The 20,084-nt window shown below is 44.0% G+C and overlaps 1 protein-coding gene across 3 annotated transcripts in view; it reads right to left on the bottom strand.

The window, feature by feature from the left end:
- Positions 1–20,084, bottom strand: part of LOC117348933 (NADPH--cytochrome P450 reductase) — a 154,590-nt gene that overhangs the window by 4,951 nt on the left and 129,555 nt on the right. For all 3 annotated transcript variants that reach the window (XM_033921602.1, XM_033921603.1, XM_033921604.1), the window contains 2 exons: positions 15,127–15,272; positions 7,251–7,336 (listed from right to left, as the gene is read on the bottom strand). In XM_033921602.1, coding sequence (XP_033777493.1) covers positions 7,251–7,336; positions 15,127–15,272 — 232 coding nt within the window. The remainder of the gene's footprint in view (positions 1–7,250; positions 7,337–15,126; positions 15,273–20,084) is intronic.

Genomic DNA, 20,084 nt, shown 5'->3' on the forward strand with positions numbered 1-20,084 from the left:
GCCGTGCTGGCTGGTCCTCATCAGATTGTGTCCGTCAAGGTGATCAATGATGCGGTCCTTTATCAGAGCCTCCACCATCTTTCCCAATACTGAAGTCAGACTCACTAGCCTGAAGTTTCCCGGATCTCCCCTCAAACCTTTCTTGAAGATCAGCGCAACATTCGCCACTTTCCAGTCTTCCGGAATCCTTCCTGATTTGATCGACAGATTAGCTATTAGTTGAAGCAGTTCAGCTATAACCCCTTTCAGTTCCTTGATTACCCCTTGGGTCGATGCCTTCTGGTCCCGGGAATTTATTGTTTTTAAGCCTATCAATCTGCTTGCATACCTCTTCTAGACTGACCACTAACCCTGTCTGTTTTCTGTCGTCATTTCATGTGTATAGCCTGTCGGCTTCTGGTATATTAGATATATCCTCTTCGGTAAATACAGACACAAAAAATGAGTTGTTTGTCAGCAATGGCTTTGTTCTCCTTTAGTACTCCCTTCATTCCATGGTCATCTAACGGCCCCACTGCTTCCTTTGCAAGTCGTTTTCCCTTAATATATCAAAAGAACGGCTTAAAATTTTTTGCCTTTGCTATTTTCGCCTCATAGTCTCTTTTGGCCCCTTTTACCGTCTTATGGCACTTGCTTTGATGTTTGTGCTTTTTCCAGTTTTCATCTGTTTTCGTCCTTTTCCATTACTTAAACGAAGTCGTCTTTTCTTTGATCGGTTTCTTCACCACTACAGTGAGCCACGCCGGTTCCTTGCTCTTTTTCCTCTTGGAACCCTTGTTGATATGCGGTATATATAGATTTTGTGTCTCGGTGACTGTGTCTATAAAAAGGGACCATGCTTGCTCTAGCGTTTACACTGCTTATCCTCTTCCTAATCTTCTTCCTCACCATGACTCTCATCCCTTCGTAGTTCCGTTTTCGTAGCAGTTGTTCTGGATCGATTTTTGTTCCTGTGTCCAGGTTGAAGTGGATCGTATTGTGATTACTGTTTCCCAGCATCCCTTCTACTTCTATGCCTTGCGCCTGTCCTCATAGTTCTAGAATTGCATTTCTTCTCGTATTTTCCTTGACAGGTTGTTCCAGGAAGCAATCGCCTATAGCATCCAGGAACTTGGTCTCCCTACTGCAGCTGGAGTTGCCTAAATTCCAATCTATCCCCAGATAATTGAAGTCACCCATGATAACTGTGTTGCCTTCCTTGCATTCGTGTTTAATCTCGCCTGTCATTTCTCCATCAGTCTCTTCGGAGTGCCCTGAAGGTCAGTAGTAGATGCCGATTTTCATATCTGTTCCATTTGTTCCCGATATTTTGGCCCATAGAGACTCTACCTTGTCGTTCGTTTTCGGCGTGTTCTCCCTGGTAGACTCAATTCCCTCTTTTATGTATAGGACAATACTCCCACCTTTTTGTCCTATTCTGTCTCTGCTGTATAGCTTGTAGCACAGTGTCCCAGACGTTGCCCTCGTTCCCGTGATGCCGCTGATGTCTAGGTTATCGTTTTGTGCCATAGCTTCCAATTCCCCCATTTTATTCCTTAGGCTCCTTGCGTTTGTGTACATACAGTTAAGTTTGTGGCCTGTTACTTTCTTGCATTTCCTTCTCCCTCTCTCGCTTCCATCCCTTTCAATCTGTCAGGATTTCTATCTCACCTATGATCCGGTGAGTCTTCCCCTGCAGTCTTCTTGCATGGTATCCTCTGGGTATACCATTTCCTGAACCATCAACTCTTGGTCGACTGTCGGCTTTCCCCTTTTTCTTAGTTTAAAAACTTCTCAGGATCCTCACAAGACTGAGAAAGATTTAACAGCAGCGTTGTATCCCAGAATTGTCCACTGCTGGGCCACAAATGACTCAGCTACTGAGGGAACAGTTTTGAAGGATCCTTTCCATTTAGCGTGTGGCATTATAAAAAGGAAAAAAATCAGTAACAAAAATAGAAGATGAGAGGTCAGGAGACTTTTTTCTGCAATCTATAGAAGTCATGGGCTAATACTGACTGGCTTCAGTTCAGATGCTCAAATGTGGCCTGCCATGTGAGTGTGTAAGTTTCAATTCCCTGCTGAATAGACTGTTCTTCTCAAGGACACTGGATGTGATGAAGGCAGAAGAGAAATAAATCAGGCTGTGTCAGCAGCACACTCCATATATGGGCACACAGGCTTCAGGAACCTAAGAACTGATAAAAGATGCCAGCCCCAAAGGCTGATATGCTGAATGCTCTGATGTACCAGTGCGAAGAATGTAAAGTTCAAGAAGACATTCCTGTCCTGGGTCCCCCAGGGAAGGATGGAGGCATGGACTAGGGCAGGTTAGATAGGCAGCAGATTTGCACCTATAGAGTTGATACCCGAACAGAATTGGAGGTGTGTTTTATAGAACAAAGAAACTGTCAGTATAAAACCTCCATGCTTGGGCAGAGTGATCAGAGACGCGTGCCATACTTACAGAAATATGCTGTTTGTATGATTTATCTCCATTGTATATCCAGACTGATTTATTTCTGATATGCTTATGCTGCTATAACTTTTTATTCTAATAATAAAAAGTATTATCTGTTTTGGCATATACAATGCCATCTTGTGGTCTTATCATTCAAAAGGATCTCCAGTGAGGTAGAATTAGCAGCTGTACTTCAAAGACGAGCCTCAAACACAATCGACGACCTGCCGCCATCTTGACCACCTTCGCTCAAAATTTTTCAACACAAGTTTTATCCTAATGTGATACATACTGAAGATCTAGTACCAATATACATTTCTATGTAATCTATCGGTGGTGGTGGGGGAATTAAGTGAAGAGGTATATTTTTATTGCTTTCCTAAAGTTGAGGAGTTCTTAAAGGGATCTGATCTGTGGGGGCAGTCGATTCCAGTGGCTCGGTATGAAGTGGAAGTAGGAATGTTGTTTGACAGTTTGCAGTTGAAGGGCACAACCAGGGGACGTTTTGAGGTGTATCAGTCTTTGGCTAAGCGAGAACATGTCATTGAGTGTCCCCAAAACTAGATCCATATTCTTTCCATGGAACGACGGACTGTCTCTGTCATCTCCTATCCGTATTAATAACACCCCATTCAAAATGCTTACGAAAATCTTAGGAGTGATTATTGATAACAAATTAAGTTACCATGAACAAATCAGCACCTAAGAAACAGTTTTTACCGATTGAGAATGGTCAGGTCCTTGGTAAATTTTCTAGATCCATCTTCTCTGAATACCCTGATTCACTCTCTTGTAATATCCAAACTTGACTATTGCAATTCTTTATATAAAGCAGGGGTACCCACACTTTTTTGGTTTGCTGGCTACTTTTAAAATGACCAAGTCAAAATAATCTACCAACAATAAAAATTTTAAAAACACAAAGCACACTGTACGCAGAGAAAATGTTAATCATCATTTATATTTGGGGGGTTCTTTTTCAAAGAGTCAAGGCAGATGATTTTAAAATATGCAATGTCACCCAGTAAAAACTTTAACCTCCCTTTTACTAAACCACAATAGTGTTTTTTACCGTAGGGAGCTGTGCGGGGCATTCAGCGCAGCTGCACTAAAAACCATTATTGCGGTTTAGTAAAAGGAGACCATAGTGCAAAATATAGACAGCACATATAAATTCTCAAAACGGACACATTTTGATCACTAAATTTAAAATAAAATCATTTTTCTTACCTTTGCTGTCTGGTGATTTCATGAGTCTCTGGTTGCACTTTCTTCTTCTGACTATAAATCTAATATTTCTTTCTTTCTCTGTCTCTGCCCCCCTTTCTTTCTGTCGTTCTCTCTCCCTGCCCTCCCTTCCTTTCTTTCGTTCTCTCTCACCCCCCAGTCACCGCTGCCGATTTCTCCCTGCTTCACCCACTCAGCAACAGGCCAGATGCATGCAGTGACTGCACAAGCCTTCCTCCCCCCCCTCTCAACTCTGACGTCGGAGAAGAAGTTCCAGGCCAGCCAATCGCTACCTGGTTGGGCTGGAACTTCCTCTCTGTCAGAATTGATGTCGGGAAGGCTTGTGCAGTCGCTGCACGCACCTGGCCTGTTGCTGCGTTGGGGAAGCAGGGAAAAATCCCGGGCTCCGCAATCAACTCATGTTGCCTTTGCAATCTACTTGTAGATCGCGATCGACCTTTTGGGCACCCTTGATATAAAGGTATTCTGCAGAAGGAACTCGGACGACTCCAAATAATCCAAAATACCGCAATCAAAATTATCACAAAATCCAGAAAATTTGACCGTCACCACCCTCTTGAAAAAAGTTCATTGGCTACCAATTTTGTACAGAATAGCCTATAAAATAGCACCAATAACATTCAAGGCTCAAATTGAAAAGGTCCCGAGCTTCATTGACAAAATTCTCATACCCCATACACCAACTGAGATGTTTTGTTCTTAGGGTATGGTTAGATTCTCAGCTCTCTATGAAACAACACATAGCTAAAGTGGTACAAGGAGGATATGCACTAGATCTGTTTGTAACAAACGACAGATAATCAAAGATCTATTATCTGATTTTGATCCAGGTTTCATGTGCATAACTGAATCATGGATCCCTCAAGATGATATTTTCACTCAAAATGATATTTGCCCTCAGGGCTTTAAGGGCCTTTTTTCCCAAAGAAATAATAAAAAAGGGTGGTGGGGGTTAGCTCTCTTATTCAAATCATTTTTTAATGTTCAGTTACTCGAAAAGGCTAGTAGCACAGAGTTAGAATATCTGCTGGCATCTGTCAAAGATGAATGTTCTCCTTACCCGCTTGGTATTCTTCTATTCTATAGACCTCCTATTTCTTGGAAAAGATCCTCTTCTTTGGTTTTAGAAATGATAGCCAATGCTACAGTGAAATTTCATAGACTTTTGGTGATAGGTGACTTAAATTTACATTTAGAAGACCTTACTGACAAAGACACTCTTGACTTTGTTAATTTTCTCCAATCATTAGGTTTCACATGTTCACCTTTCACCCGTACTCACGAAAAAAGCCACTCTCTAGACATTGTTAGTTTCTTTGCTCACACTTCCCAAAAGACCTCTATTGATTCTGTTTGCTGGCAATTGGTCCCCTGGACAGATCATTATCTTGGCAAGTTCTCACTCCCTATTTTTATGTCCTCTATCTTGACTCAACCACCAAAGAAGAAAACTGCTACTTTTCAAAAGAAAGCTTGTCCAGAACTCTTCTGGTCTCAAGTTTTATCTACCCTCCCTTGCTGTCCCAGGGAAGACTTTATTGATGCAATCTGGTCCAAATGGAACTCCTTTTCAGAATCCATTTATCATTCTTTGGCTCCAGTAATCACTAAACAGATTACTGAAATTCAGAAAGCACCATAGTTTTCACTCTCTCACAGAATTCTAAAACAAAATTTTGGAAAGTTAGAAAAGAGATGGAAAAAATTTCGCTCCGACTCGGACAAGTTAATATGGCGATGTGCACTTAGAGCCTACAATTTTGAACTTAGGAAAGCAAGAAAATTTTATTATGGCTGTAAAATAGTTAAGTCTTCTAACCAAAGTAGCACTATTTTCAAGCTTTGGCGTTCTTTGACTACCACTCCCTCCAAATCTGAAAATTCTTCAGCTCCCTCTGCGGAAATCTTAGCTTGCTTCTTTTAAGATAAAATTGCTACTATTAGACAATCTTTTTCTGCAATCGAAATCGATCATTCTTCTTTTTATCTTAAAAATTCTACAGAGGAAATTCCATCTGACCGCTTTTGGCATACATTTGCGTCGGTCTCTGAATCTCAAGTTTCAAGATTATGTGAAAGGATGAGTAAATGTAAATGCCTACTAGACCCTTTTCCATCTTATCTATTCATTAACATATCCTCTCAAGCTATTACATGGTTGACTGCCTTACTTAATTTCTCCTTAGAAACAGGTCACTTTTCATATTCTATGGGCCAAATAACGCTTTCCCCGCTTCTAAAAAAATAAGATCTAGATCCTACTGCCTCTTCCAATTATCATCCAATTGCTAATATACCCCCTACTGACAAAAATATTAGAATCTACTGTAGCTAGTCAACTTACCAATTATCTTGACAAATTCTTCCGTCTCCAGCCATTTCAACATGGCTTCCGCTCCTATTTTAATACTGAAACTTTGTTGATTTCTCTTCTCTCTAAAATCCAACAAATCTAATCCCAAAATAAATATTCCATCTTAGTTCAGTTTGACTTATCTGCAGCATTTGATGTTGTTCATCATGATATTCTTCTTCAGTTGCTTTCTGATATTGGTCTTCACCAAATCGTTTTCGACTGGTTTTCCAAATTTCTTCGATAACGTTCTTATTCAGTATATTTTAAAGGTAATACATCTACCTCCTGGCAATCTTCCTGCAGAGTTCCTCAGGGCTCCCCACTTTCACCAATATTATTTAATCTTTACATGACTACTCTTACTAGCTTCGAGCTGTCCACTCATGAAACTTTACTTACTTATGCAGATGACATCTTTATTTTGATAGAGAAAGAGCCAGATATTAATGACTTAGCCTCTAAAGTAAATCTTAGCATCTCCAAAATTCAAAGGTGGGCCCAATCCATTCAGATGAAACTTAAATGCGTCTAAGACAAAATTATTGTGGCTAGGTCCTAAACTTGATTGTCTTCCTAGCTCTGTAGCATTGATATGTGGTTCTCTCCTGCAAATCGAATTTTCTGCTAAGGTCCTGGAAGTTCTTTTTGACTCCTCACTTTCTTTTAAGGACCAGATCAACTCTGTGATTAAAAAATGTTTTTTTCAATCTACGCATGCTGAGAAAAGTTAGACACCGTTTTCATCAACACCACTTTTCCATTTTGCTATGTGGTAGAGGAATGATTTTATAGTTGAGAGTAACAGACACATCTAACAATCTGATCCCAAGTGCTTTGAAAATGAGCCCCAAGGCATCCAAATTGCCTTTCCAACCCCCAAGCAGGCCACCAGTTTAAACAATTTGTGAGACCAGGAGGCAAGGAATATCAGTTTAGGGCAGTGTGACCCACTTTGCCCTGTAACAATCAGCCATAATACAGAAGCTGCCCACAGGCTACTCGAGAGACCTGCTTGCAGCTTTACTAGGACTCCCATGTCAAGTTTTAGATCTTAGCTAGTCTTGCCAAAGGAGAACAATAAATAGCTCTGTGCCCTGGGATGCATATTAACAAACAAGAACTGGATCAGTCTTTTTATAAGTAGAAGTATAACAAGGGCAGGCAAGCAAATGGATCTGTAAAAAAATTTACAGGCTTTTCACTCACCCGCAGACGTAGATATGTGCATTATCCTCACTGATTAGCTTCCAAATATTTTCTTTGTTTTTCTTCAGCAAATTTTGGACATAAATCTGTTAGCAATATAAAGGGGGAAGTAGTTAGAAGAGTAATGGAGATGAGTCCCATAACCTCCCACAGAGTGGGAAACATTAACAAAAATGAACCAGTGTAGGCTTAGGATCAATTCCTGAGCCTGGCTCTGCTCCTCAGGATCAGTGGAAGCACTCACAGCCTCTGGGAGAGTGTTTCAAATAGCACTAGCTGGACTTAGTATGCAAGGTGCTGTGGGCAAGGGCAATTATTACAAAAGCTGGGTTCTAACTTGGGCTATAAAAGAGAAAAGAACTACCCAGTTCCAGAAGTGAGATTTTTTACAACAGGCATCTACAAATATAACATTGCTATAGGATGTTAAGTTCAAAAGCAGGACTAGCCAAGAAATGAACTGTGTAACTTGGCACATGAATGCTTAAGGATATTGTAGACCAAAGTTGGAAACCAAACATGATATGGAGAGCCATTTGAAAGAAGCAATTCTGTAATTGCTACATTTCATTGTATCAAAAGTTTGTGGACCTACTTTTCCCATAGAAATGCGCTGGGCTATTTTGGGGAGTTTATTTCTCTGGAGTTCCTGGGCAATGTATCTTTTCATCAAGTGTTCCTGCTATGTCAGATTTGGTCCAATTCCATTAAACTTTCAATAATCTCCTAGTTTATGCTTAATTTCTAACATCCATCCCAGAGAGTTTGATGACAATTGCTAGAAGAAGAGACACCGCCACTTTCTCTCCTGCATTTTATAAAAGGGAAAAGCAGCCAGGCTAAGACACCTACATTACTCCCCTACTTACCCAGAAAACAAACGGAACCTAGTCTACTTCCCTTCCTTGAGACTATTTAAGGGGTGAGGGATAATATACTGAGATCAGCCTTAGACAGGGGCAGCCCTATAATGAGGCCAACTGAGGCGGTGGCCTCAGGCAGCACTCTTGAAGGAGCGGCATCTTGCTGCTGGTCCTCTCTGCTGCTCCCCTTCTCGGCATCTAATGCTGTCAACCCTTCTCCCCACAATCAGCACATGCGCGCGTGCCCCTCCCGCCGACCTAGGGCATGCGTCTCTTCAGCGTGGCCTCAGTTCAGATAGTTAGCAAAGAAGCCAACCACGGGGAGGTGGATGGGTTGTGAGAATATCTGCCTGCTGTCCCTGGATAACACCTGTTACGGTAAGTAACTGTGCTTTATCCCAGGACAAGCAGGCAGCATATTATCAACATGTGGGAGACCTCTAAGCTAACTAGAACAGGATGGAGGGAGAGTTGGCAATTTAGGAGAACAGAGTTTGCAAAACGGACTGACCAAAATGGCCATCACGCCTGGAGAAAATATCCAGACAGTAGTGCAAGGTAAACGTATGAACCGAGGACCAAGTGGCAGCCTTACAGATTTCCTCAAGCGGAGTTGAGCGGAGGAAAGCAACAGACGCCGCCATCGCTCTGACCTTTTGGCCTGCGACTCGACCCGGTAGGGAGAGACCAACCTGAGCGTAACGGAAAGAGATACAAGGGGATAACCAGTTAAAAATGGTCCGCTTAGAATTAGAGTGACCCAAGCGATTTGGATCGAAAGAGAGGAACAGCTGGGGAGCAGAACGATGAGGAGCGGTGCGCTTCAAGTAGAAGGCCAGCGCACGCTTACAATCAAGAGAATGCAGAGCCACTTCTCCAGGGTGAGAATGGGGCTTCGGAAAAAAACACAGAAAGAACAATGGATTGGTTGATGTGAAGCTCAGAAACAACCTTAGGCAAGAACTTCCTCAGAGGGACGGCTGCGTATACCTTCGAGGGGTTGGATTTCTTCAAGGAAGATTCAACCAACAAGGATTGGTGAGAAAGCTGAGAACTTTTGAACCCTTTGACCGGGATCGTCTGGTAATGGGACTCCAATTTGGAGGGAATAGCCGGGACCGCATAAGGGGTCTCCAGGTTCCGGAGAAATATTTGCCGGAGAACCTGGTGCAATGGCAAGCGCAGTGCCTCACGGGGCGGATGAGCAACACCCATTTCTGCCTAGAATTCCTGTGTATAACGGGACTCAGACTGGAGGTCCAGATTCAAGGCCCTGCCCATGTCAGAAATGAAACGAGTGAAGGAGGAGTTTCGAGAAGACTCATCCTCCTGAGGAGACCCCGAGCGAGATCTGGAGGCAGCAGAGAAAGAGAGAGAAATTTCCCTCGAATAGCATGCCGCAGCCTCGGAGTCCCGTGAATGGGAAAGCGAGGAGGCTCGCCTAAATCGCCTCGGGGGTGTCGAGGAACGACCCCGCATAGGGTGGGTCAGGGAGGACCCCAGAGTCCGAGGGACCAGCTTGTGGAGCCTCGGAGAAGACGGGGCAAAGGAAACCTCTTCCACCAGTTTTGAAGAATGCACAGTAGAGTCCAACTTGAGGACAAGGGTGTGCCTGGAAGGTCTTGCGGTTGGAGACCTTCCTTGAAGGGGCGGAGAAGACCGCAGCTTTTTAGAAGGGGCAAACCTCGGCAAAGTAGAGGGTGAAAAGCGGGTCCCTGTCACGGGTCCCCGGAAAGTCACAGTCCCCGATTCCGGAGACGAAGAATCGCTCGAGGGAACCCTGCGAGCCTTGTGGGCACAGCCCCAAGACACAAGAGAAGGACGCTCAGGCTGGTCAGACCGGGGCTGGGTCGAGACCGAGGTCAGAGACGTCGAGATCGGGACCAGTTGGCTTACCACCGAGGAAAGCTGTGATGTAAGGATAGCCTTAAGCATGTCCTCGAACATAGGCACCGAGACCAAAGGATGTTGGGTCACAGGTGCAGCAGTGCGCTCCTTCGGGGGCGACCTCGAGGAAAAGTATTCCCTATGGGAGGAGGCACGCTTAGAATGATGTCTCGAAGATGCCGACGAGGCGGCACTCGCATGAGACTTAGAGGTAGGCTTCTTTGCTGGCACACCCGAGGAGGAAAGAAAAGACTTACCCGAGGATGGAGGAGCCGAGGCAGGAGCCTTGGAGGACGAGGGGGACTTCGAGGCCGAGGCACCCAACACCGGTGCCGAGGCCGAGCTTGAAGCCTGTCCCTCAGGATCCATCGGGCCAAAAAGTTGAAGAAGCTTGGCCACCCTCCAACGAAGAGCCCGCGGTTGCAGAGTCACACAACGCGGACACGACTCAGCGCGGTGCTCTGCACCCAGGCACTCCACACACCAACGATGGCGATCGGTGATGAAGATAACCCGGTTGCATTTAGTGCAGTTCTTGAACCCGGTGCGAGACTGGGACATAAGAAAAAAGACAGCCGCAGCCCCGCGAGGCTAGGCAGCCAGAGCAAGACTGGAGACCCAGTCAAAAAGATACAAAGAAAAGAAAATTTAACAAAGACGCAAGCAAAGCGACTTAAACAAAAATAACAAAGAAAGCCGCAGTGCAAGAGGGACAACGAGATCGCGTGCAGCAAGAGAGCAGTGCTTCTGGCTCTGCGGAAAATATAGAACTGAGGCCACGCTACGGAGACGCATGCCCTAGGTCGGGCGGGAGGGGCTCACGCACATGCGCGGCCCAATCGCAAGCTTGAAGGTCTTCAAGCAAGTCTGCTTGCGAAAACGTCCACTAGGGGGCTCCGTCGGTGACGTCACCCACATGTTGAGAATATGCTGCCTGCTTGTCCTGGGATAAAGTATTTTCCCCAAAAGAAAATCTCAAATTTTGTCTGGCTATATCATCGATCACACCCTTGGGTATCAAATGCCATTTCATGAAGCTATGCAATAAAGCTAAACCCCCCCCTCCCATTTTACAAAAGGAAAACACCTTTTTTAGCGCCAGTTGTGCAGTAACAGCTCCGATACTCATAGAATTCCTATGAGCTTCAGACAGTAACCGCCGCCAGGTCATCTCTGTAATATAGTGATCTTGACCCGTACTTGGTCAGATCACGCCCCATTGTTGCTGGAATTAATGCTATTGGAGCCGGATCATAGATTTCATTGGTGACTTGATGTTTTATTGTTGGTTCCGGAGCAGGTATTGCAGCTTGAAAGGGAGTTGATGGATTACTTGGACTATAATGATACTGAGGATATAGCTCCTACCACTCTTTGGGAAGGAGTAGATAATTTCATTTTGGGCCTTACAGGAAGAGTATGATTTATCAGCTGTAGACTCATTCAGGTACACGCAGTTATGTACCTTCCTGGCTCGTAGGGTGAGAGATGATTTGTCTCTTCCAGAGACTAATTTGGAACAGGCATTGGGCCAAGGGCGAGGTTGGGGAGTAATTTTTAGCTTATATTTTGCTTTATTGGGCTTTTCTGACCCAATTTCTGTTTACTGAGAGCGTTGGGAGAAGGATCTTCAACTAACATTTACCCCTAAGCAATGGCGCAATATTATTTCATACTTACTTAAGGTTTCCATAGCTAGCCACTTGAATGAAAATGGGTATAAAATGCTGTTCCGTTGGTACTGCACCCCTGTTCATTTGAGGAACTGGTTTCGTAGAGGGGATGGGGATTGTTGGCGCCTATGTGGTGCTCAGGGAGACATGTACCATATTTGGTGGACTTGTCCGAAAATTGTTCCCTTTTGGAGATCAGTCCTTGACTTGGTTTATACCAGGGATCTCAAAGTCCCTCCTTGAGGGCCACAATCCAGTTGGGTTTTCAGGATTTCCCCAATGAATATGCACATAGATCTCATGCATATTCATTAGGAAAACCTGCCTCTGGTATATTGTACTGGGGAAGACCACCCGGGGGAGGGGGGGTTCTTACTTTATCTGGGTTTGTTTCTTTGATATGTGATATTTGCTGTAATTTTTTTGTTATACGCTTTTTAGTGTTTTGGGATTGTGGATATTTTGTTTGCTTTAACTGTTATTTTTGAAAATTTACATAAAGAGATATGAAAAAAAAAAAGACTACCTGTAAAGATTCAGAAAGAAGGTTGGCAAAGCCACAAATTCAAATAGGCACAGGCCCCTGAGAGCATTTCTAGGCTCCCAAAACCCTATAGGGATCCACAGATCCAGTACAGTGTCCCTGATTTCCATCCTGGGTCAGGCAGTGTAAGCAAAGTGGCAGGGTGAATCTAGGACGTGTCCAAAGGAGTAACGCCACTGATAGACGCTGTGTAGGCATATTGGGACTGTGCTGGGGGAGAACACAGTGGTCTAAAATCCAGAGCACAAAAATCATGAAAAGTTATCTAACTCCTAGGACATAGACCACCCTAAGGTGGCTAAACTGAGCCTTTCTGAAGCTGCGCAGAGTCCACAGCCTGATAAGATGGAATTACCAGCTGAGCCCCAAAAGACACGAAAGCCGCCCCGCCAGGCTAGCTGAGCGTTTGGCACCTGCTTCAGCAGAAGAGAGGCTAAGCTGGACACTGCCCCCTTCCCCCCACACGTGGCTCAAAAACGCTCTAAAAACGCTAAATTTTCACAATCCTAGCAAGAATCCACAACAAGAGAGCCCGACTCCATCCCAACAGATAATCTCTCAAACACAATGACCGAAATCGATAAATGGACCACTAATTTCAAACTAAAACTAAACACAGAAAAAACAAAAGTCTTTCTGGCTAGTCCCAATGACAAAATTACGAGAACATCGATAAAAATAAATAATCACGAATACGCAATTTCCAAAAACATAAAAATACTGGGCATCACTCTTGACACTCACCTAACTATGACCGACCACACAAACTCACTAGTGAAAAAATGCTTTTACACGCTATGGAAACTAAGAACCATTAAAAAATACTTTGACCCTTCTTCATTCAGGTTGCTGGTACAGGCACTGATCCTATCCCTCCTCGACTACTGCAACATCATCTACCTAGGCATCCCACAAAAAACAATAATAAAACTGCGACTAATACAAAACACCGCCGTTCGCCTAATTTTTGGACTAAGAAAAAACGATCACATCAGCCCCTACTACAAAAAATTACACTGGCTTCCAATAGAAGCGCGAATTCTATTCAAATTCGCTTGCACCTGTTTCAAACAAGCCTGGGGACTAGCACCTTCATACCTACAAACTCACTTCACCCTATACAACCCCACAAGAATGACCAGAAACAAAAACATATTTGCATACCCAAAGATTACAGGCTGCAGATACAAATCCTTCTTGGACAGAACCTTCCAGTTCCAAGCGAACAGACAGCAAACCTGGCTGAAAAACCACATAAACGAACCAAACATGACTTATAATACTTTCCGCAAATCGATCAAAACCACCCTATTCGCTAAATTCATTGGCTAAAACGGTCCCCTCCCCACTAAGACCCCTCTCACGGATGTTCTAAATCTTTCAGACACTCATTACCCTTAGATCTCCAATTAATATGTAAGTTACCATTTAGACTATTGTACTGCATCTAGACTCTTTATTCGGTACTGTATTTAAACTTATTGTATGTTTTGAATTTGGACTCACTCTACTGTATTATATGTGGATTTATTGTATTGTATTAGTATTGTACTGTACTTGTTATTCGCTGAATGTCCAGCCTTCTTACAATGTAAACCGCCTAGAAGTCGCCTGACTATGGCGGTATAGAAAAATAAAGTTATTATTATTATTATTATTATAACATGTTTCCAGGCAAAATTTGCAGTTTTGAAGAAGCAGGGAGCTTTAGAAAATAAAATCACAAAAAATCCAAGATGGCTGCTGTCACAAAATTCGCACCAAAATCGCAATTTTTTTCAGATTTCCCAAACTTTATAAACAGCGATTTTAGGATTTTTCAGGAGGAGGAACATTCAGAAATACTCAAAACCTCACATTCCAAACCTCCCCCTATGTCTCTCACAGGCTGTCAGCCTGTGTACTCACTGTGGCCTGACAGGATCAGTTAGAAGTGTTACAAGCCTGCTTTCAGCTCTCTCACAGTAGCTGGATGAGAATAATTCACTACCACAATACTGAGAATGCTCCTACAAAGCTGATCTTTGGGCTGCCAGTCAAACTCCAATGTCTGACTATACCTCCAACCTTGTGGATCATTGTATGCTCACCAGAATAGGCAGAGTTGTGACAACGCAGCTGGAACCCAGCGAGACACCGATGAGCCTCCTAAGGGCACCTAACAAGTTGCACTCGACCCCTGATTAACAGAAGGTGAGACCACCTCAGTGATGGCCCTGAGCTCCAATGAAAACTATGCAAGCTGGCCAACAGGTACCTAGAGGGATCGGTCTGTCAGCTACAGACTGAAATCTGTGAATTCTCAAGCAGGCAAAGCTTCAAAATCACTCCAAGCACTAATTTACCCAAAAGGGGACAAAATTACATTGCATTAAAACAATAAAATGAGGAGAGCAGAACACAAACAACTGCATCCATGCGTGCAAAAGGAAAGAATTGTAGAGGGAGCTCAACAGCCCAGTGAAGTACCACAGAGGCAGAGTGAAAAATCCAGAGTGGATTCCTTCTGCAACCATGCGTCTAAAGGGAAATAACCCTACTATCTAGAACGTCTTACCTATTGCACTGGAAAAAAGATTAAAAGTTGCACTGATGACAATTATAGGGTGAAAAAAATTCTCATGAAATTTTTATGGGTAGCTCACATCTAATGGTCCACAAAAAAACCACAACAGTTTAGATAAGTACAGTGGATATACTAAATTACCACATGGCAACTAATAGGGAAAACAGAAAATTGGCCATTTTCCAGCTGCGGTAAAAATGACCATAATGTAGGGGAGGAACCTACAGAAGGCCACTTTTTAAAATTGCAGTGTAGTAAGAGGACCCCTAAATCTGGAAAATAGAATCATTTAACTACAATTTGTAGACTCAGTGTAGTAAATTCAAAAGGGTATGACATTAACCTTGTAATCCTGGTCTCTCGAGAAAGCCACATTGAGCTGGGTGAGGATGCCATCTTTGTGTAACTGAGTCAGCTCTTCTTTGTAAAGGAAGTCCTCATTCTCATGGCGACAGCCATAGTATAGTACCGTCTCACCAACTTCCTTGCCTGCAATACAAAATACACATATGTCCTCTTCCACAGGTAATTTGAAAATACTCACAAGAGTGCATCCTCTACAAGTAATTACTTTGATCATTTTTATTAGACTAACTTAATGAAAGATTAGGTTTTCTTAATCTTCTTTGTATTAGTCCCTAAAGGGTTCAGTTTAATCTCATTTCACAACCTAGGAGTTGCAGAAATCCAAACACTTTTCTGAGCACATGCTCCTCCCACCTTAGAGAGAGAGTTTGAGCCCCCTGTAGTTCAGTCCCAAAGCAAAAGAACATATGTGAACAAATTCATGACAAGGAAGGGGGTACTGGGGAAGATCCCCAGCAATATAAACAATTTGTAAACTGGTCTGCTCTGCAAAACATGAAAATAAATCAACAAACAGGCACAAAGGCAACACAGAAAAATATTTGAGGAACAATATAGAACTAATCTGTTATATGCAACAAGTACCCATATGAAGCAGCCTTCAGTAATGCATACTCACAGAAGTGGAAAACTTCCCACAGGATCCGTCAATGGGCTGGAAGATCCTGAAGCCTGATAGAAGAAATTTGAGGCAGAAAGCAGGCGATTCAGAAGTAGCGAGAGGGCAGGCCGTACTGAATCCTCCAGGGACTAATAGAAAGAAGATTATTGAAGGCAAAAACCTAATCTTCCATTCTATTATTTCCCTTCCGGATTTAGTATGCTAGGTGATGTACCAAAGCAATGGAAGCATCTAGGGAGGGACAGAAGAACCTGCCCGCAATACCAAGGTCCAAAGAGTGAGCTGCCACATCCACCCCCCAAAAAAACCTGATCCTTTCGCTTGCCCTGTTTTCGGTAGCATGGAATATTGCTACACCTTGGATTTTGGCCAGGTACTAGTGGCCTGGATTGGCCACCGTGAGAAAGGGCTAATGGGCTTGATGGACCATTGGTCTGACCCAGTAAGGCTATTCTTCTTCAGATCAAGGCAGCTGAAATTTAGGGCAACTTGGGAAAGGAGGAAGTGATATGTATCTTCTTCAAAAAGAAGCCTTCATTTATACATGTGTCATCTGTGGACTTCTGACACAAACAGAAAATATGGACAAAGATCTAGTTATAGATATCCAAAGGCTAGGCATGAAAGGCGAGGTGCTGTTGCATCTGCAAAATTGAAAATAAGTGTTTTCCTCAGGCACCCACTAGACAAGATGCAACATTAGAACTCATGCTCACAAATGGGGAAAAAGTATCTAATGTTCGGGTAGATGCCTACCTGAAAAGTAGTGGTCAATATTAGAGAATGACACAGGGACAAATTTGTTACTGTCCCCGCAGGAACTCAATTTCCCCGTCCCTGTGAGTTTTGTCCCTGTCCCAATCCTGTAAGCTCTGCCAGAGAGGAGACATGATCGAAACATTCAAGATAATGAAGGGAATAGACTTAGTAGATAAAGATACGTTGTTCACCCTCTCCAAGGTAGAGAGAACAAGAGGGCACTCTCTAAAGCTAAAAGGGGATAGATTCCATACAAACGTAACAAAGTTCTTCTTCACCCAGAGAGTGGTGGAAAACTGGAATGCTCTTCCGGAGGCTGTTATAGGGGAAAACACCCTTCAGGGATTCAAGACAAAGTTAGACAGGTTTCTGCTGAACCAGAACATACGCAGGTAAGGCTAGACTCAGTTAGGGCACTGGTCTTTCACCTAAGGGCTGCCGCGTGAGTGGACTGCTGGGCACGATGGACCACTGGTCTGACCCAGCAGCGGCAATTCTTATGTTCTTATGTAACCGCACAAGCCTCGAACACATGATTTTAAAGAGTTTGAGGCTTGTGCAGATGAAGATGGAGCTTACGAGAATGGGTGATGGGATGGAAAAATGAGTTCCAGCGGTGATGGGGAAAAAATGTGTCCCCGTGTCATTCTCTAGTCAATATATTGTATGGCGCAATACTACTACTACTATTAAATATTTCTGTATCTCAACCAGACGTACGCAGCGCTGTACAATCACAAAGAAGAAAGTCCCTGCTCGAAAGAGCTTACAATCTAAATAGACAAGACAGACAAACAGGATGACACTGATACTGTTAAGAGGAACAGTTAATCTGCTGGTTGGGTTGGAGGGCAGGGTTACGGATGGAAGGCCATATCAAAAAAGTAGGTTGTCAGTCTGCTTGGTGGACAAACTTGGGTAATTTATTGCAGGCATAGGGGGCAGCTAGATGAAAGGAACAAAGTCTGGAATTGGCAGTGGAGGAGAAGGGAACAGCTAAGAGCATCTTATCTGAGGAAACAGGAGAGATAGGGGCAGCAGAATGAACACACTTGTATGTCACTTGAACTGATTTAAGGAGAGGGGTAACATGAGTCATGCAGCAGAATTTCACACAGATTGAAGAGGGAGAGGCAGCAATGCAGACCAGTTAGAAATAGATTGCAGTAATCTAAGCGTGAGGTTACGAGAGTGTGGAAAGGGTCCAGGTATTGTGTTCAGAGAGGAAGGGGTTAATTTTAGTGCTGTAGAGACAGAAGCAACAGGCCTTAGCAGTTTGTTGAAAGTACGTAGAACATGAGGACCAGATTACTGATGCGGGCACCAGAAGGGATGAAAATTAGGATGCGCCAAACTCCTAGGAAGGCGAGACCTGTTCCCCGGCAAAGCCTTAGGCTTACGGACCTGAATACTTACCATAAGGTCATCCAGACCTTGGCTAAACAGGAGTTGTCTCTTAAGGGTAACTTACACAAAGGTGTCTTAGAGGAGGAGTCCCCGGACCACTGCCTTATCCACAGCATCCTTCGGGCAGACACGGAATAAGCGCCCAGCTTGGTGAAAACTTTTAGCATGCCATATAATGCATCTGCCAGATAATCCACTCCAGGGCTGAGAAAATCCAGATCATGGAGAACCATGATATCAAGATCGTGGCGAAGCTTGGAATGGCACGCCTGGGCAACAAAAGATGTGGCCGCTGCAGAATCAAAAAAGCGTTTAAGAATAAAATCCACACGCCTATCCTGAACATCTTTCAGAACCATCTATCCATCAGAAGGGATAGAGGTACGCTTGGTGACCTGAGCAAAAGCTGAATCCACCTTCGGTGAGGCAAAGTGCTTGATAAACTCCACAGCTATAGGATAAAGCCTCACCATGGCCCAAGTGCATTTCAAGGGACCTTCCGGGGTATCCCAAAACCTCCAATAGAATACGAACCATGTTCGGGTTATCAGGAAAGGAGGCAGTAGATGGTCTCTGATCGCTCAACAAGGAACATTCCGTCTGGACCAGCTGATCCAGTTGCATCTTTAATTCCTGCAAGGATTCTGAAAGATCCTCAAGAAGACCAGGCTTGAAAAACCTGCGCACAGGAGGATCGTCTGCCAATTCCTGGGACCACAGGAATCTCGATCATAGAGCTCCACTAGGTTAGCTACGTCATTGTACGCCACTGAGTTGCCTTGGGAGAGCAAGGGAATGGAAAGAGTTGCGGACAGAATTGCAGGCATCATCCACTTGCGCTCCAGTGTTCCCGTCTGGGAGCAAAGATAAAGACTTGTGTCCAGCGGAGGAGAGGACCCCATGGGTAGACTAGATTTCAGAGGGGGTACCACAGGCATGGACTTTTTAATCAAGTACGCCTGATAAAGCATATTCACAAATTCAGGGGGAAAAAGATCTCCTGCGGCAAGAGCCACCCTGTGCGCCTCAGACTTAGAGTGCTTGGATGATTTATGAGAGTTTTCGCTGGAACTGGGCTTGTATTGCGCCGAAACACCACCAGCGCTCTTCTGAGGGTACTCCGATGTGATTTTCGTGGCAATTGAGGCAGAAAACCCAAGAAGGGCCTCCTGAGGAAGAAGGCCTCCGTGCACACCTCACCCCCCTCATGGGCCGTGTCACACATGGAACATGGTTGGAAATCCAACAACCATTTGCTGCAACGAGGCATGAATCCATGCCATCATGTCCTGAGGAGGCCATCTGAGAAGTTTGGAGCAAAAACAAAGCTCCTAAGTGCAAAAAATATACTTTTAAATAATTTTGGAAAAAAAAAAAAATCCAAGATGGCCACCACAGGTGCCGATTTTGCCCTAAAACAGACCAGGAAAAGAACAGGAACCTCTGGAAAACGGCGATTTCACTATTTTAGGAGGGAGGGGGGTAGAAAATGCAGGGAAATCTCTGAAAAACGCCTTTTGAGGACTCCCCAAAATCATTAAACCAGGCAAGCAAGCAGTTATTCACTGTTCTATGGTGCTGTATGGGAGAAATGTCAGGAAACGCTGAAACAGCATGTAGGGAGATCTAAAGCCTCAGGAAGCTGGAAAACTGGATTTCAAGTCTTCTGACTGCCCCACCGGCCCGGCCATCACAGCCAGTGACCTCTGCCACTCTGAAGCACTTGGGGAAGGTACGCAGTCCAGCCTCAATCCCAGTCGCGCCTCCATGGAACTAAACAAGCCTATGCTGCATCTACTAGCGGACGGACCTGGGGTGAGCTAGCTCCCAATCCCGGCTGTCCCCATGCAGGCTGTCCAGAGGGCTTACTGCAGAAGAAGGGAACCCACCAGAAGCAGACTTTCTCCAAGAGTCCGCGATCTCCCCATAGGGAACTTCCACAGCACGAGTGCAAAACCCACAAGAAACTATCTAAATTAATGGGCTTAAATTTCAGAAATGAACACGAGCAGAAGAGATAAACTCCAACAGTCTGGCATGTAGGAATACAAAACTGAGGTCCAGGGAGCATGCTTTAGGGTATGATAGCAGAGGGAGGAGTTAAAGTTTCTATCAATTGAAGTTTCTTACAGTCCCTGGTGAGCCAG

Source organism: Geotrypetes seraphini, chromosome 15 (assembly GCF_902459505.1).
Source record: "Geotrypetes seraphini chromosome 15, aGeoSer1.1, whole genome shotgun sequence".
NCBI classification, from domain to species: domain Eukaryota; kingdom Metazoa; phylum Chordata; class Amphibia; order Gymnophiona; family Dermophiidae; genus Geotrypetes; species Geotrypetes seraphini.